Source organism: Lontra canadensis, unplaced genomic scaffold, assembly GCF_010015895.1.
Source record: "Lontra canadensis isolate GAN:19392208 unplaced genomic scaffold, GSC_riverotter_1.0 scaffold8, whole genome shotgun sequence".
In the NCBI taxonomy this organism is placed as follows: domain Eukaryota; kingdom Metazoa; phylum Chordata; class Mammalia; order Carnivora; family Mustelidae; genus Lontra; species Lontra canadensis.
The window spans coordinates 13,899,676-13,915,945 of NW_022631002.1; the positions used below are offsets into that span (position 1 = coordinate 13,899,676).

General features: G+C 44.1%; 1 protein-coding gene across 1 annotated transcript; it reads left to right on the forward strand.

The window, feature by feature from the left end:
- Positions 1-10,440: 10,440 nt before the first annotated feature.
- On the forward strand, positions 10,441-14,492 carry LOC116865687 (haptoglobin). The gene is made up of 5 exons (XM_032854044.1): positions 10,441-10,482; positions 11,613-11,695; positions 11,999-12,100; positions 12,803-12,877; positions 13,580-14,492. Exons 1-5 carry the CDS (start codon positions 10,478-10,480, stop codon positions 14,356-14,358), a joined length of 1,044 nt encoding a protein of 347 aa, XP_032709935.1. The 5' UTR covers positions 10,441-10,477; the 3' UTR covers positions 14,359-14,492.
- The last annotated feature ends 1,778 nt before the right edge of the window (positions 14,493-16,270 follow it).

Below are 16,270 nucleotides of genomic sequence, written 5' to 3' on the forward strand. Positions count from 1 at the left end.
TTTAATATTTTGTGAAAGGCTGGTTTAGTGGTAACAAACTCCTTCAGCTCTTGTTTGTCTGGAAAACTTCTCTCTCATTCAAATATGAATGATAATCTTGCTGCATAGAGTATTCGTTGGAAGCTTTTTCCTTTCAGCACTTTGAATATGTCATGCCACTCCCTTTTGGCTTGAAAAATTTCTGCTGAGAAATCTGCTGATAGCTTTATGGGGTTTCCCTTGTATAGAACAATTTGTTTTTCTCTTGTTGCTTTTAAGAGTTTCTTTTTAAATTTTTTTTAAAGATTTTATTTATTTATTTGACACAGAGAGAGAGGTCACAAGTAGGCAGAGAGGCAGGCAGAGAGAGATGAGGAAGCAGGCTCCCCGCCGAGCAGAGAACCTGATGCAGGGCTCGATCCCAGGACTCTGAGATCATGACCCAAGCCAAAGGCAGAGGACCAACCCACTGAGCTACCCAGGCACCCCTAATTTTAACTTTTAACATTTTAATTATAATGTATTTTTGTGTAGGTCTCTTTGGGGTCATCATTTTTGGAACCCTGTGGACTCCTGGACCTAGACTGTTCCCCTCTCTAAGTTAGGGAAGTTTTCAGCTATTATATCTTCAAAGAAGTTTTCTGACACTTTCTCTCATTCCTCTCCTTCTGGGACCCCTATAATGCAAGTGGTATTTTGCTTGATGTTGCCCCATTGGTCACTTAACTTACCCTTGTTTTTTAAATTATATTTTCTTTTTGCTACTCTGTCTGGGTGAGTTTCATGCTTTATCTTCCAGGTTGCTGATTCATTCTTTTGCATTATCCAGTCTGCTGTTAAACCCCTCTAATGTATTTTTCATTCAGTTTTGTATTCTTCAGTTCTGTGACTTCTATATGGTACTCTTACGTTTTCTTTTTCTTTTCTTTTCTTCCTCTCCTTCTTCTTCCTTTTCTTCTTCTTTGGTACTTCCAAAGTTTTCATTTTCCATCTGAGCTTGGTGAGTTTCTTTATGATCATTACTTTGAATTCCTCATCAGGTAGATTACTTATCTGTCTACCATTAAGGTCTTTTTCCAAGGTTTCATCTTATTCTTTCATTTGGAACACATTTCTCTTCTTCCTCATTTTGCTTGATTCTTTGTGTTTGTGTGTATGTATTAGGCAAAACATCTACCTCTTTGTCTTGAAGGAGTGGCCTTGTTTAGGTGATTATCCTTCTCATTCAACCTTGCCCTAAATCTTGGTTTTCTCATGAATCTTTGTCTAAACTGCCTGATTTATTCTTCATATGACCCCATTATAGAGGGTGTGCCAAGACTTGTCAGAGACCCAAGAGGAGGAATTTCACTTAGTACCTGGTTTCAGATTGATTGGCAGCCAGATCCTAAGGAAGCAGTTTTTAAATCATTCATATATACACAGACCAGTGGGGTTGCAATTGTAATCTCTGCTGCCTTCCAGACCGGGAGATCTGGAGGTGTCCTCTGGGTGACAACTGCAAAAAATCAGGGCTCCAGATGAGCGTATTAGCTTTCTGGAAGTCTTGTTGAACTGTAGCAAGGCCAAGGGGGTACAGAAGGATGGTGTCTCCCTGCTTACATTCCCTGGGAGTGCTTCTTTAGCCTCTAGATTCATGGGAAACCTGATGCAGGTACCTCAAGCTGAAGTTCTAGGTTGAGGAAATAGGCTTCCTCACAGGAAGACTGGGATTATGTTCCAGTCTGCCATCTGAGCAGTGCTCTGGGGGTTGTGGCCTGCCAAGAGCTGTTTTTCTGATTGTTACAGTCCCATTGAGCTCTGGAACACAAGTCCTCTTGGCCACCAGAGCCAGGAAATCAGGGGTATCCCTGTGTGGGCTGAATGTGCCTGTTGGCTTTGGCAAGGCTGCTGGAGAGTGTTGGGGCTGGGGCACACTAGTAGCTTCAGAGAGGCAGCACTAAAATATCTTGACTTTGCTCACCCATGGGCTTTAGCAATGCAGTAGGATAGTGCCTTGTCTTTGCACAGATCCTGGCTTTAGACTGAAAGCAGGAGATGCCATGACCTCTTGCACTTGCCAGCTTAAGCCAGGGGCAGCAGAGTGTCACAACCACCTGTTTGAAGACTTTAGCTATGGAGTGGGAAGTGCTGCCTCTGAGCTCATCTGCCTGTGCTAGTAGACCATGCGGAGAGAGTGCAAACAATGGTGTCCTCCCCTACCTCCATCTCCAGAGAGCATTTCACCTGTCCCCTGCCCCTGCAGGCAATGTCCCCAGATCAGCAAATAAATTTCCCTCACGTATGGTGTAGGTGCTTTTCAAATTGCTGTTTTTTGCTGGGTCTTTGCTGTTCTTTTCTGTGTGAGAGAGACCTCCAAGAGGGGAATCTCAATTTTCTAAAGCACTTTGGGACCTCCAGATGTCAGCCCCATGGGTTTTCCCAGTCCTATATTCTAGGTCTTGTATTTCTAGAGCAGATATCAGAGGCTGGAGTGTATGATATACAGCATCAACCTCTTGCTCCTCTGAGAGAATTATCTGCCTGGAGCAGTCCCTCCCTATTGTGTTTGTGGGCTAGGGGTGGGCTTTTTGTCTCTGTCTCTCTTACCCATCTTGATGTGGTCCTTTAATCTTTTGTTTTGGAGAGCAGTTCACTTAGTTTTCAAAGGGAAATTATCCATATGTAGCTGTAGATTTGGTATGTCTATGGGAGGATGTGAGTTCAGGATCTTCCTGTGCCACCACCTTGGATCCTCCCCATTCTGCCCCCTCTAATTTAAAGTCCTTCAATAAGAGAACCACAGGCCTATATGGCATCATTGGAAAATTCCTCCCAACAATTAAGAAAAATAATATCAATCTTGGGGCTCCTGGGTGGTTCGGTGGGTTAAAGCCTCTACCTTCTACTCAGGTCATGATCTCAGGGTCCTGGGATCGAGCCCCGCATCGGGCTTTCTGCTCAAGCGGGGAGTCTGCTTCCTCCTCTCTCTCTCTCTGCCTGCCTCTCTGCCTACTTGTGATCTCTGTCTGTCAAATAAATAAATAAATAAATCTTAAAAAAAATAATATCAACCTTACACAAACACTTTCATGTAATAGAAATATAGGGAACACTCCCCATCTTGCATTAAGGGATCAACATCAACTTAATATTAAATCCTGATAAGGATATTACAAGAAAGGAAAATTATAGACCAATATTTCTTATGAAGTCAGATGGAAAAATCCTTAAAAATAATCAACAAATCAAACCCAGCAATATTTGAAAATTATACTACATCATGAGAAATTGAAGTTTATTCCAGAAGCGCAAGGTTGGTTTAGCATTCAAAAATGGAGCAATGCAATTCATTACATTAACAAAATAGATAATCTTAATGAATAAAGAAAAACATTTGACACCTCTTTATGTTTTAAAAAAAAACTCCATGAACTAGGAATAGAAAGGAACTTCCTTACAGGCACCTGCGTGGCTCAGTTGGTTAGGTCTGCCTTTGGGGTCTGGTCATGATCTCAGGGTGGTCCTGGGATTAAGCCCCTCATCGGGCTCCCTGCTCAGCAGGGAGCCTGCTTCTCCCTCTCCCCTCCTCTCCCTCCTCATGGTCTCTCTCTCAAATAAATAAAATATTTTTTTTTCCAAAAGGGAACTTCCTTAATCTGATAAAGAATATCTACAAAAACAAACAAACAAACAAAAAACAACAAACAAAACAAAAAAGCACTTAAGAGTGAAATTTTGAATGTCTTTTCCCTCCCTGAGTTTTGGAGTCGACAAGAATGCCTGTTCCCCATTTCTATTTAACACTGTAACAAAAATCCTAGTTAGTGCAATAAGGTAAGAAAAAGAAATAAAAGATATAAACATTAGAAAAGATGAGTAGAAGAGCCATTATTTGCAGATGACATGACTATGTACCTAAAAAATTTAGATTAATGAAATTATTAGATTTAACTAGTGCATCTACCAAGTTGCTAGATATAATTTCAATATACAAAAATCAAGTGTACTTTTCTATGTTCATTATAAACAATTAGGAAATTAGATGAAAATATCATTTATAATAGCCATATGAACTGAACACTTAGGAGTAAAGCTAATGAAAGAGGTGCAAGACATCGACCCTAAAATGTACAAGGCACTGAAATTAGTGACAACTTAAATAAATGAGGGCATATACCTTGTTAATGGATTGGAATATTCAATATTGTTAAGATGTCAATTCTCCCCAAGTTGACCTAGAGATTTCATGTACTCTCAACCAAAATCCCAGCAGGACTTTCTGTGAAAATTGAAAGCTGATTTCAGAACTTCTAGGAGATGCAAAGGACTTAGAATATAGAATAGTCCATAAAGACAATCTTGAGGAAAAAGAATAAAGTTGCAACACTCATAATACTGGAGAGAAAGATTTACAATAAAGTTCCTTATGAAGACAGAGTTGCATTGACTCAGGACAAGATAAATCGGCTAATGGAAGAGAATAAAGAACACAGAATACAGAAAGAGACCAACACTTACAGTCGCCTAATTTCTAACAAAGGTGCCACTGTAATTTAGGGGCAAAGGATGATGCTTAACTTGGAAAAAGATGAACTTGAACATCTCGCATCATATACAAACATTACTTCCAGATGGATTATAGAGGTAAATGAGAAAGGCAAAACAAACTTCTAGAATAAAATTTGGGAGAATTTTCAGGCAAAGAATTCTTAATCAGGACACAAAAAATTACTAACCATAAAATTTAAAAACTAAATAAGCTAAGACTTAATAAAAATAAGTACTTCTATACTTCTGTTCATTTAAAATGCATGATTTTTATTTTTATTTTTATTTTTTTAGAGAGAGTGCCTGAGTCGGCACAGGCAGGGAGCAAAGGGAATCCAAAGCAGGTTCCATGCCCATCTTGGAGCCCAATGCAGAGCTCAATCTTTCAACCCCAATACTGACCCCAAATCAAGAGTTGGATGGTTAATCGACTGAGCCATCCAGATGCCCCCGAAATATTCTGTATCTTGATCTGAGTGTGGATTATGCAGTTATTATACATACATATTCATTGAGCTGAACACTTAAGATTTGATGTTTATAGGAAATGATGCTGGATCAACTGTCTACCCATATGGAATAAAATTAGCCTGGTTTCGGGGCACCTGGGTGGCTCAGTGGGTTAAAGCCTCTGCCTTCGGCTGGGGTCGTGATCCCGGGGTCCTGGGATCAAGCCCTGCATTGGGCTCTCTGCTCAGCAGAGAGCCTGCTTCCCTCTCTCTCTCTGCCTGCCTCTCTGCCTACTTGTGATCTCTGTCAAATAAATAAAATCTTAAAAAAAAATTAGCCTGGTTTCCTACCTCACTTTCCTGAACTTATGGAAGATATTTATAACAAATTAGAATCATCCTAAAGTCCCAACAATGAGGGAATATTTAAAGTATATAAGAGGGGCGCCTAGATGGCTCAGTTGGTTAAACTCAAGACTTGATTTCAGCTTAGATTATGATCTCAGGGTTGTGAGATCAAGCCCCTCATAGTGCTCTGTGCTGGGCATGGAGACAGCTTAAGATTCTCTCCCTCCCTCTCCCTCTGCCCCCTGTCCCCATGCTCGCTCTCTCTCTCTCTCTTAAAAAAAAATAAATAAGAAATAAAGTATATATGACATATCCTTAAGTTAGGAATATGATGTGGCATTAAAAGTGTTTGCTACAGTGTGGAAAACACCTATTACACTGGGTAAAAAAGGCAGACCACAAAACATCTGTATAAAGAATTATCAAAACTATGTAGCAATATGTACAGTCTGGAAGGAAGTGACACCAAAGTGTTGGTAGTGGTTATTTGTCTTGGGGTGACAAAATAATGGGAAGACTTTTTTCTTATTTGCACTTTTCTGTAGCAAGCAAAATTTCAAGACTTCAATAATGGCAAAATAAACTTTTAACAACTATCCTTCCAAAATCAGAAGTCTGCTCTTCATGTATCTCTGTCAACTGCTGTCCTGCTTTATTAATCCTTCAAGCTTTTCTGCTTTCTGCTCTCATCACAAAATGTGTTCACTACTTCCTGCACCCGGCTACACTGTGGCTTCTCAGCTGCCACCTCCTCATCGTGTCCCACCCAAACTCCCGATTAAGACAGAAGGCCTTTGGGCTGGATACTCTTGGTTGTCCAGTTATTAAAGGATGCCCAAGGAAGAGAGGCTGTGAACCCTCCCAGGTTGCCCAACAAAAGGGACAGCTGTAATAGAGTTTAGGTTTTGTTCACAGGCAAATGCAAATTTTCATGCACCTCATGGGTAAGCATTTGTTCTCCAGTGGTGGTGAGAAATGTTTTCTTTCTAGAAGGGGCCCTTGCAGCCCCAAGGGAAAATCTCTCCCTCCACTTCATAGGACCACAGAGCTGCAGTCATGTCACAGCAGATATGCAGGATGGGAGAAGTTATGGCCACTTACAATGTAGATTCTCAGACTCTGCTCAGACTCATGGGAGCACATCTCTGGAAGGAGGGGCCTGGGCTTTGCCTCTTGATGTCTGTCAGGTGATTCCCCCACCCCTTCATTTTTTTAAACATCATTTGACACATAGATATGTATTTTAATAAAGTACAATTATAAAATGTACATATATGAACCTATCACCCAGCCCAAAGCTGGATCATTAACATAATTTATCTATATGATTCTCTCTTATGCCTTTCTCTTGCCTCCCTATGAGAAGTAACACTACATTTTGTGTTTTCCATTCTACTAAAATATTAAAAAAATACAGTTTTTGTCTCCTTGGCATCTATGCTTGCCTTTTTTTTTTTTTTTTTTTTTTAGATTTTGGTCTCAAGAGAAAGAACTTTATTTTTTTCATGAATTTTTTTATTGAGATCAAGTATATACAATTTTTCTCTTTTTACCAATTCTAAAGTATACAATTCAATGGCATTGATTACATTTATAATGTTGTGTAACTAACACCACTATTTCCAAAACTTTTTCATCACCGCAAACAGAAACTCTGTACCCATTAAGCAATAATACCCTATTCTCCCCTCCCCCAATCCTTGGTAACCTCTCATCAGCTTTGTGTCTGTAAATTTGCCTCTCTTAGATATTTCACATAAGTGGAATCATACAATTTTTGTCTTTTTGTGTCTGGTCTCTTTCAGTGAGCATATTTTCCAAGTTTGTTCATGTTGTAGCACGTGTCAAAAATTACACTTTATCGGGGTGCCTGGGTGGCTCTGTGGGTTAAAGCCTCTGCCTTCAACTCAGGTCATGATCCCAGGGTCCTGGGATCGAGTCCCATGTGGGGCTCCTTGCTCAGCGGGGACCCTGCTTCTCTCTCTGCCTCTGCCTGCTTGTGCTTTCTCTCTCTCTGACAAATAAATAAATACATAAAATCTTAAAAAAAATTACACTTTATTCATCTATTGAAGGGCATTTGGATTGCTTCTACCTTTGGGCTATTGTGAGTAATGCTGCAATGAGCATTGGTGTACAAGTAGCTGTTAGAGTCCCTATTTTCAATTAGTTTGGGTATATACCTGGAAGTGGAATTGCCGGGTCAATGTTTAGCTTTCTGAGGGACCATGATACTGTCTTCTACAGAGACTACACCATTCTACATTCCCTCCAGCAATTCTCCAAACTCTCGCCAACACCTGTTTTATATACACATTTTATGTAATTTTAATTTTAAAATTTTTAAGCAAACTCTATACCCAACATGGGGCTCAAACCCACAATAATTGAGATCAAGAGCCACACGCTCCACAGAATGAGCCAGCCAGTGCCCCTTATGTGTGTGTGTGTGTGTGTGTGTGTGTGTGTTTAGTTGTAGCATCCTAGCAGGTGTGAGGTGGCATCCAGTGGTTTTTGGCTTGCATTTCCCTCCTGACTTTTCCAGTGACGTTGAACACCTTTTCAGGTGCTTACTGGCCATTTGTATATCTTCTTTGAGAAAATGTCTATTCAAATCCTTTGCCTGTGTTTTAATTAGATTGTTTCTTGTTATTGTAGGAATTCTTTATATATTCTGGATATTAAGTTGTTATCAGAGTTATGATTTATAGATATTTTCTCCCATTCACAGATTGTCTTTTCACTTTCTTGATATTGTCTTTTGATGCACAGAAATTTTAAATTTTGATGGAGCCCAATTTATCTATTTTGTTGTTGTTGTTACTTGTGATTTTGGTGTTATACAGAAGAACCCATTTCCAGGTATGTTTGGGTTTGAACTCTAGAAAAGTGGTATCATTTTTTAAAAAGATTTTATTTATTTATTTGACAGAGAGATAGAGAGCACAAGTAAGCAGAGCAGCAGGCAGAGGAAGAGAGAGAAGCAGGCTCTCTGCTGAGCAGGGAGCCTGATGCTGGGCTTAACCCCAGGGCCCTGAAATTATGACCTGAGCTGAAGGCAGCCCCTTAACCAACTGAGCCACCCAGGCACCCTGGTATTTTTAAAAAATATTTTATTTATTCATCGGAGAGACAGAGCATGCCAGAGAGCACAAGCCATGGGGAGGACCAGAGGGAGAAGGAGAAGGAGGTTCCCTGCTGAGCAGGGAGCTTGATCCCAGGACCCCGGGATTATGACTTGAGCTGAAGGCAGACACTTAACTGACTGAGCCACCCAGGCGCCCCAAAGTGATATCATTCTTACTACAACCTCCTGAAACTTGCCATTTTCTTTCCAAATTATGATTATCCACATTCTTTCACAGTTCATTCATTCTCTTAGATGTATAATACAGATGGTCCCTGACTGAGGAGAGTTTAACTCGTGAGTTTTTTTCCTCCTTTAAAAAAATATTTTTTACTTTATATTTAATGTATATTTAATTTTTTAATTAAAGTATAGTTGACATACAACATTATATTAGTTTCAGGTATATAACATAATGATTCAACATTTATATAATTATAAAATGCTCATCATGATAAGCGTAGGTACCGTCTGTCCAACACAAAGCTACTCCAGTATTATTGTGTATATTCCCTCTGCTGTACATACATCCTTACGACTTATTAATTTTATAACTGGAAATTTGTACCTCTTAATCCCATCACCTATTTCACCCATCTCCTTGCCCCTGACTTCTGATTTTTTGACTTTATGATGGTGTGAAAGCAATACACATTCAGTGGAAACTGTGCTCTGAATTTTGATATTTTTCCAGGCTAGTGACATGCGGGATGACATTCTCTTGTGATGATGGCAGCTACAGGTGGCCACAGCTCCCAGTCAGTGACATGATCATGATGGTAAAAAAAATCAATGCACTTAACCACCATTCTTTACCCACATAACCATTTTATTTTTAATTTTGAGTACAGTATTCAATAAATTACATGAGACACTCAGCACTTCATTATAAAATAGACTTTGTATGAGATGATTTTGCCCAACCGTAGGCTAATGTAATTGTTCTGGGCACATTTACGGCAGGCCAGGGTAAGCTATGACGTTTGGCAGGAGAGGCGTATTAAATGAATTTTTGACTTACAATATTTTCATCTTCAGCTGGTTTATCAGGACCCAGCCACATTATAAGCTGAGGAAGATCTGTATTCCATTATACAAATACACCATGTTATTTGGCCATTCCCCTATTAAAAAATTTTTTTTTGAGTGTAGTTGACACACAATGTTACATTAGTTTCAGATGCACAACACAGCGATTCAACATCTCTACATGCCATGCTGTGCTCACGGTGAGTGTAGCTACCATCTGTCCCCATACGACGCTTGTACAATATCACTGACTTCATTCCTTATGCCATGCCTTTTATTTCCATGACTTATTGTCTCTTACCAGAAATTGTATCTCCTTCTCCTCTTCACCCATTTTGCCCTCCCCCTCAGATAAGTAAATAAATCTTATAAAAAATAATTACAGGATTATAACAGGAGAAACACTGCCATGTAGCATGGTTTGCGCCACCCTACACTAGAGCTTTAATCATTTTCTGTGATTTCTTGCAGAGAGCTATCAGAGGAGGCACAATAATTACGTTTTACTGATTTTAGCGTTGGAGAAATTTTATGCAATAGGGAGATGTCAACACTGGTGGGGGAAATGATTGTGAAAAGGAAATGTTTTCTTTAGAGCCCTGTCTCAGCCAGGTTGCAGGAGTGTCTATAATGGGTTTAAAATAACTCACAGAAGGGCTTTGTTTCTCAGTGCTGAAAATGCTCCAAAACAAAGAGACACAGACCCAGTCCTGCACACAGTGGCCGATTTTGGGAAACCCTTTGGCAGCCACATGGGGTCAGAGTGTGGCCAGGCTTCTTTGGGGTTTGTAAAGAAACCGGGGAAACTCAGGTGTGAAGCAAGAGCTCCACTCTGAACAGGGATGTTGTTTGTGGCTCTGTTACTGGAAAATGCAATGACCTTATTAACAAGGTCAAAGTTGTGTAGACACAGGAATTACAACATCGAGAAGGGGTGGAGTGAGATACTGGGGGCATAAAAGCATCGGTAGGGGCCCCCACAGCACTGCTCTGCCAGAGGCAGGACAAACGGAAGATGAGGTGAGTCCGCAGCTCTGCCACTCTCCCCCCTTTCTCTAGTTGACTGCTTCCTTCTCTGTGTACAGCCTTTACCTCCAGGACAGTCCAGGTATAAGAGAAACCAAAGGGGAGATGCAAAACAATCCCAAAGAAATAGGACAGATGCGTTAAATTAGAGCAACTTAAGAGGCTTCGTGTGTTCAATCTTCTGCTTTTCTGCATCCGTGAGAATGCGACTTACTCTAATGGATAGCTCTTTCCTAGAGGTTACAAAGTTTTCACCTTTGCAGGGGATGCTTGCCAGCAGCTCCCATCGTAGGCTTTCTGGCAATTTAAATATATTTATTAACAGATTTTCTCATTTTTTAAAAATGTATAGGACCAAAGGTGACACATTTAAATGACCCAATGAAGGCACTGAGATTTTATCAAAATAACAGAAGAATTTTTTTTTTTGAAATGTTGAAGTCGCACGACTACAAACTTCACATAGCCAAGCGTTCTCCATAGAGCTGGCTTCGGTCAGCAAGATGGGGAACTGGTGAGTGCGGCCCGGGGCACTGGTGTCCACAGTCCGGCTCTCAGGAAGCCCGTTATCTGCCGGGAACCCTTTTTGGCATTTTGAGGTTTCCTGAAGGCAAATTGTCATTAGTAGGAAAACCATGCAAGTGTTTTAAATTGTGTATATTTAAAACATCTTGGAAATGGAAAATTTTTAAAAGTAAAGAGAATAACATAAGAAACCCGTTTTCCATCTTCTGGTTATCCACATTTTATTAGCAGCACCCCGTGGCCCAGGACCTCAGGGGTGCAGTGAGGGAGGCTTCTTTTTGCGGGGGAGTTCACGTCTGGCAATTCAACGTTTCCTAAATGCCGCCAGAAACTGAGGCCCACAGATCTACATGCCTTCCTACCTTGGCGGTCCCTCTCGGAAGCCCATGCAGGATTCCCGGCGGGGTAGAGCACGCTGGAACCCGGGCATACTGAGGAGCTGCCCGAGTGTGTGTGTGGATGGGGGTGGCGGCCGCTTCTTGGTGCCAGCACTTCCGTATAGCTGCTTCTCTGGCAGCCCAGTGGGAGGGGTGTGGGTGCCCGGGGGTGCGGGTGTGAGGCTGGGAGGCCAGGTGCTCACTCTTGTCTTCTCTCGGCAGAGCCCTGGGAGCGGTCATTGCCCTCCTGCTCTGCAGGCAGCTTTGCGCAGCGGACACTGGCAGTGAGGCCACAGACCACGCAGGTAGGTGTTTGGGTTCGGGTGGGAGCCTCACGTCTCAGCACTGCCGTGCCTCCTTGCAACCCTGTCGGATCTGCACCCTCTCTTCGGGAAGAGCCAGTTCCTCCGTCTTGTCCTGATGTCTGGTGTTTCAGTCCAGTGGACAACTCTGGGGAGCCGGGATAGAGGGGGGGTGGCTTTCCCTTTGGCTTCCATTTGAGCTGGAGGGTGGCTGATGTGCACAGCAGCCTTTCTCAATGGACTTCTCGGTCCCTGGGATCGGTTTCCGAGTCTCGTCCTCCTCCTCCAATGATTTTCTCTTTGCAGAGGTCAGTGTTCCAAAGCCTCCGGAGATTGAAAATGGCTACGTGGAGCACTTGGTTCGCTACCAGTGTAAGCCCCTCTATAGACTGCGCACTGAAGGAGACGGTAAGACTTGGACAAGTGTCCCCACACCCGCCTCTGCCCCAGCCTTTCTGTGATGAGCGGGTCCAGGGGTGATGGGCCAGAACGCTGACATGTCCTCCTTGGAACCAGAAGAGGTAGATTCTAATAAGGGTTTTGTCACCAGTAACTGTGGCCTCTTGGGAAAATGAACTCAGCCTCGAGTTTGCCCCTTTGTGAAGGGGAGGCGATGCCATGTAGCCTGCCCACCCGAGAGGGACATCTACATCTCCCAAAGGAGACGTGGTCAAAGAAACAAGGGTGGCACTAGTGAAAATGGCAGGTGGCCCTGACCTAGCACTGTGCTCCGTGCGCAAAGTGCTTCACATGTATTTGCTCATGGAGTTTTCATGACATCCGCCCCCACCAAGGAAGAGGTCCTGTTACTATTCTCATTGTGCTGATGAGGCACAGCGAGGTTGAGTAACTTGCTCAGGATCAGGTGGCCTGGAAGAGGGAGAGGTCAGGATCTGAACCCACTGCTAGTCTGTATGGCATCGCTGCCACCACACATCTGTCTTGCGGAGTGTCACCGGACCCCCAGCCCTTGGCTTCTAGCACAGCGCTCCTCCCTTCCTCCTCTTCCCTCCCCTTCCTTCTCCTCTTTTTCTAATTCTCTTTAAACACATCCCTCCTCATGCTCAGTCTAGACTCATTTCTCTTTTGATTCATTTCTTTTTGTTTCAGGAGTGTACGCCTTGAACAGTGAGAAGCATTGGACAAACAAGGTCACTGGAGAGAAGCTGCCTGAATGCGAAGCAGGTAGGAAGCCAGGAGCCCTGGGAAGCTGACCGAGGGTGGGTGTTGAGAGTCTCCTGCACGGGCAGGCATCTCGATCGAAAGGTCCCAAAGGTGCATCCTTCCCGACTGGTTTCCTTCAAGCACATGAGAGCCAAGATGCAGGACCGGGGAGAACCACAAGTGGTCAGGCTGATAAGCGAGCTTTTAGGTGAGGACACTCCCCAGCAAAGTTCACTAAGGATCTTGCTCATTTAGACCTTCAGGATATTGGCTGAATCCACTGTCTACCCTGGCCTCTAGGGTCAGGAGGCCCTGTATGTTCACGTAAGCTGTTCAGGGAGCCCAGAGTCAAGTGTAAAGCAGGAAGAACGAGTTGTGGGAGGACAGAAACAAGCCAAATCCACAGAAGGGGTTAGGACTTTTGTTTCCTGTTATTAGGAAGAGATGTTGCTCTTTCCATGTCCCTCCTGGGACCAGAGGATTCTGCCTGCCCTCTTCTGCTACTACTAACTACACTAAGTTCTAGTGCAGAACTACTAGAACCGCTTTAAAATGTTAACTGTGGAAATGAGAGCAGCAGGTGGTAAAGGCAAGGCACGTCGATATTTCTGTGTAGAAATCAACATGACAGTTTCGACAGCAGCACCTGGCCCCGCCGTCCCCCTCTCTCCCATACCGGGAGACTCACACTCCCGCTCCTGACTTTCTCGCTCTCCCTGACAGTATGCGGGAAGCCCAAGAACCCGGTGGACCAGGTGCAGCGCATCATGGGTGGATCCGTGGATGCCAAAGGCAGCTTTCCCTGGCAGGCCAAGATGGTCTCGCACCATAATCTGACCTCCGGGGCCACGCTGATCAACGAGCGATGGCTGCTGACCACAGCTAAAAATCTCTTCCTGGGCCATACGGATGATGCGAAAGAAAAAGACATCGCCCCTACTTTAACACTCTATGTGGGGAAAAACCAGCTTGTGGAGGTTGAAAAGGTGGTTCTCCACCCTGACTACTCCAAGGTAGATATCGGGCTCATCAAACTCAAACAGAAGGTGCCCATTGATGACAGGGTAATGCCCATCTGTCTGCCTTCCAAAGATTATGCACAAGTTGGGCGTGTGGGCTATGTGTCTGGCTGGGGGCGAAATTCCAACTTTAAGTATACCGAGCTACTCAAGTACGTCATGCTGCCTGTGGCCGATCAAGACAACTGTGTCCAGCACTATGAAGGCAGCACAGTGCCCGAAAAGAAGTCATCCAAGAGCCCCGTGGGGGTGCAGCCCATACTGAATGAGCACACTTTCTGCGCTGGCATGTCCAAGTTTCAGGAAGACACCTGCTACGGGGACGCGGGCAGCGCCTTTGCTGTGCACGACCAGGATGAGGACACCTGGTATGCAGCCGGAATCCTGAGCTTTGATAAGAGCTGTACTGTGGCTGAGTACGGCGTGTACGTGAAGGTGCCCTCCATTCTGGCCTGGGTTCAGGAAACCATTGCTGGCAACTAACACTGACTGTTGGCAGCCCTTGCCCAAGGGTAAGAACTCACTCTGGAAGAGGGGAAAGTGGATGGGAGTGGAGGGGAGAAAACCTGGTGTGAAGTGGTGCGGAGTCAATCAATAAAGAGCTTTCTTTTGAGTCATTTCTGTGGGTTTTTAGTCCAGGCCGTTCCCTTAGTTATTGTGCAGCAACAGCTAAGTGGTGCTATATACTGGGGCAAGGCAGAAACCACCCCAAGCCAACCACAAACCCCTAAGGTGGCACAGAACTGTCCTGTGCTGGGGTCACCCTCAGTGACCACAAGCCGACCAGACAGCAGGCCTCAGAAAGGTCACGGTTACCCTTGTTTCAGAGACAAGGAAACAGACTTGGAGAAGGCAAGTGATCTGCTTACGGCTACACGGCCGGTAAGCAGGGGGCTGGTAAGCAGGTCACCCACCGCGAACCCAGGCCTGTCTGAATCCAAACCTCAGCTCTCTGCCCCGCACTCTCTCGCTTCTGGGCAGTAAGCAAGAGGAGCGTGTGGGCTGAAGAGGAAGATGCTAGCTCACCGTGGGACAAAGACGACGGACAAAGATGAAGGTTCTGACCCAGGCGGAATCTTACTATATGTGCTCCCCACACAGCGGTACTTCAGAAAACAAAGTAAGATGCGGTAAAGGCAGGAGCGGTTCTGGACTTGCTGGGTCCAGATCGCAGTGCAGCCGTACATCTGCCAAGGGCCTTCAGTCCCTGCTTTCCTTTCTGATCGGCTCGAACCAGATCATCTCTAATGTCCCTACCAACATTCTGGAACTTGGTAAAGAGGTACAGATATCTTCCTCAGTAGGGTAGGCTTTCCCAGGGTGGAAGAAACCCAGCCTTTACCAGGAGCCAAATGCAAGCCACCTGAGTCTTCCCTTTCACGAAGACAGGCTCTTGCTCTTAAGGGTCTCCCAGAAGAATGGTTTCAGAACCCTTGTAAGCAGGAAGCTCTTCTAACTTCTTCCACTCTTCCTGGCTATTTAAGCCCTTAGGACACTGACCGTTCATCAAGATAACCTCTTGTCACATGAAAATAGGGCCTCTCTTTCTCACTGGTGTAAAACGCCCCGAGGTCCTTGTTCTCACACCAGGGCCCACCCTGCCCTGCGAAGCTGTCCTCACACGCACATCCGGACATCCGTCAGTTACTTTTCAACCCCTTAGAGCTAGTGGACCAGTGGAGATCTTACACCTCTATTCCAAAACCTGTGAAAGAGAGAAGAGCCAGAAGCGGAAACATACTGCACACACATGAACAGAATGCCTCTCAGAATACAGTTATGCCTTTTCCTTCTGGTACTATCTTTAGCACTAAGTTTTCTTGGAAAAAAAAAAAATCTTTTTTTAAAAGAATTATTTGGTTGCATTAAGTGGCTTCTGGCCACTATTCAGGAGGAAGCCTTTGGCATTTTCTCCATTCACTTGTCTTCTCTGGCTTCCTCCCCAGCAGTACCTCCTGCCCTCCTGGGCTAGCCCCTGAGCTTCAGGGACCCTGAATTCCGTGCAGCTCTCTGAACATGCTCTGCTGTCTCCAGCATCGGGTCTTCTTGCTCCTGGCGCCCTCTCCTGAAATGCTCCTCCTCTTCCACACAAGCATCTCCTTCCCTCCGGGAGGGGCAAGCCTCGTCTCCTCTGCGAAGCAGGGGTTGTTTGTATTTAGGGAGCATCGGGCACAGGGCAGGGCACTCAGTATGAACTCAATCGGTACTTGCAGAATGGAAAGCAACTAAGGTAGGAACAAGGACACAAATCGGGACTTCAGAGAAACATTCCCTGAACACCTCGGGAGGAGAGGAGACAGGGTAATTTTACATTGCAAATTGTGAGGTTTTTTTTTTTTTAAAGATTTATTTACTTATTTGACAGACAGAGATCACAAGTAGGCAGAGAGACAGG

What these genes read in the sequence shown, in the direction of transcription:
- LOC116865687 (XM_032854044.1), top strand. An exon ending in TGAGGCCACAGACCACGCAG is followed by an intron (nt 11,696 to 11,998) that starts GTAGGTGTTTGG and finishes TTCTCTTTGCAG; the next exon opens with AGGTCAGTGTTCCAAAGCCT. An exon ending in ACTGCGCACTGAAGGAGACG is followed by an intron (nt 12,101 to 12,802) that starts GTAAGACTTGGA and finishes TTTTTGTTTCAG; the next exon opens with GAGTGTACGCCTTGAACAGT.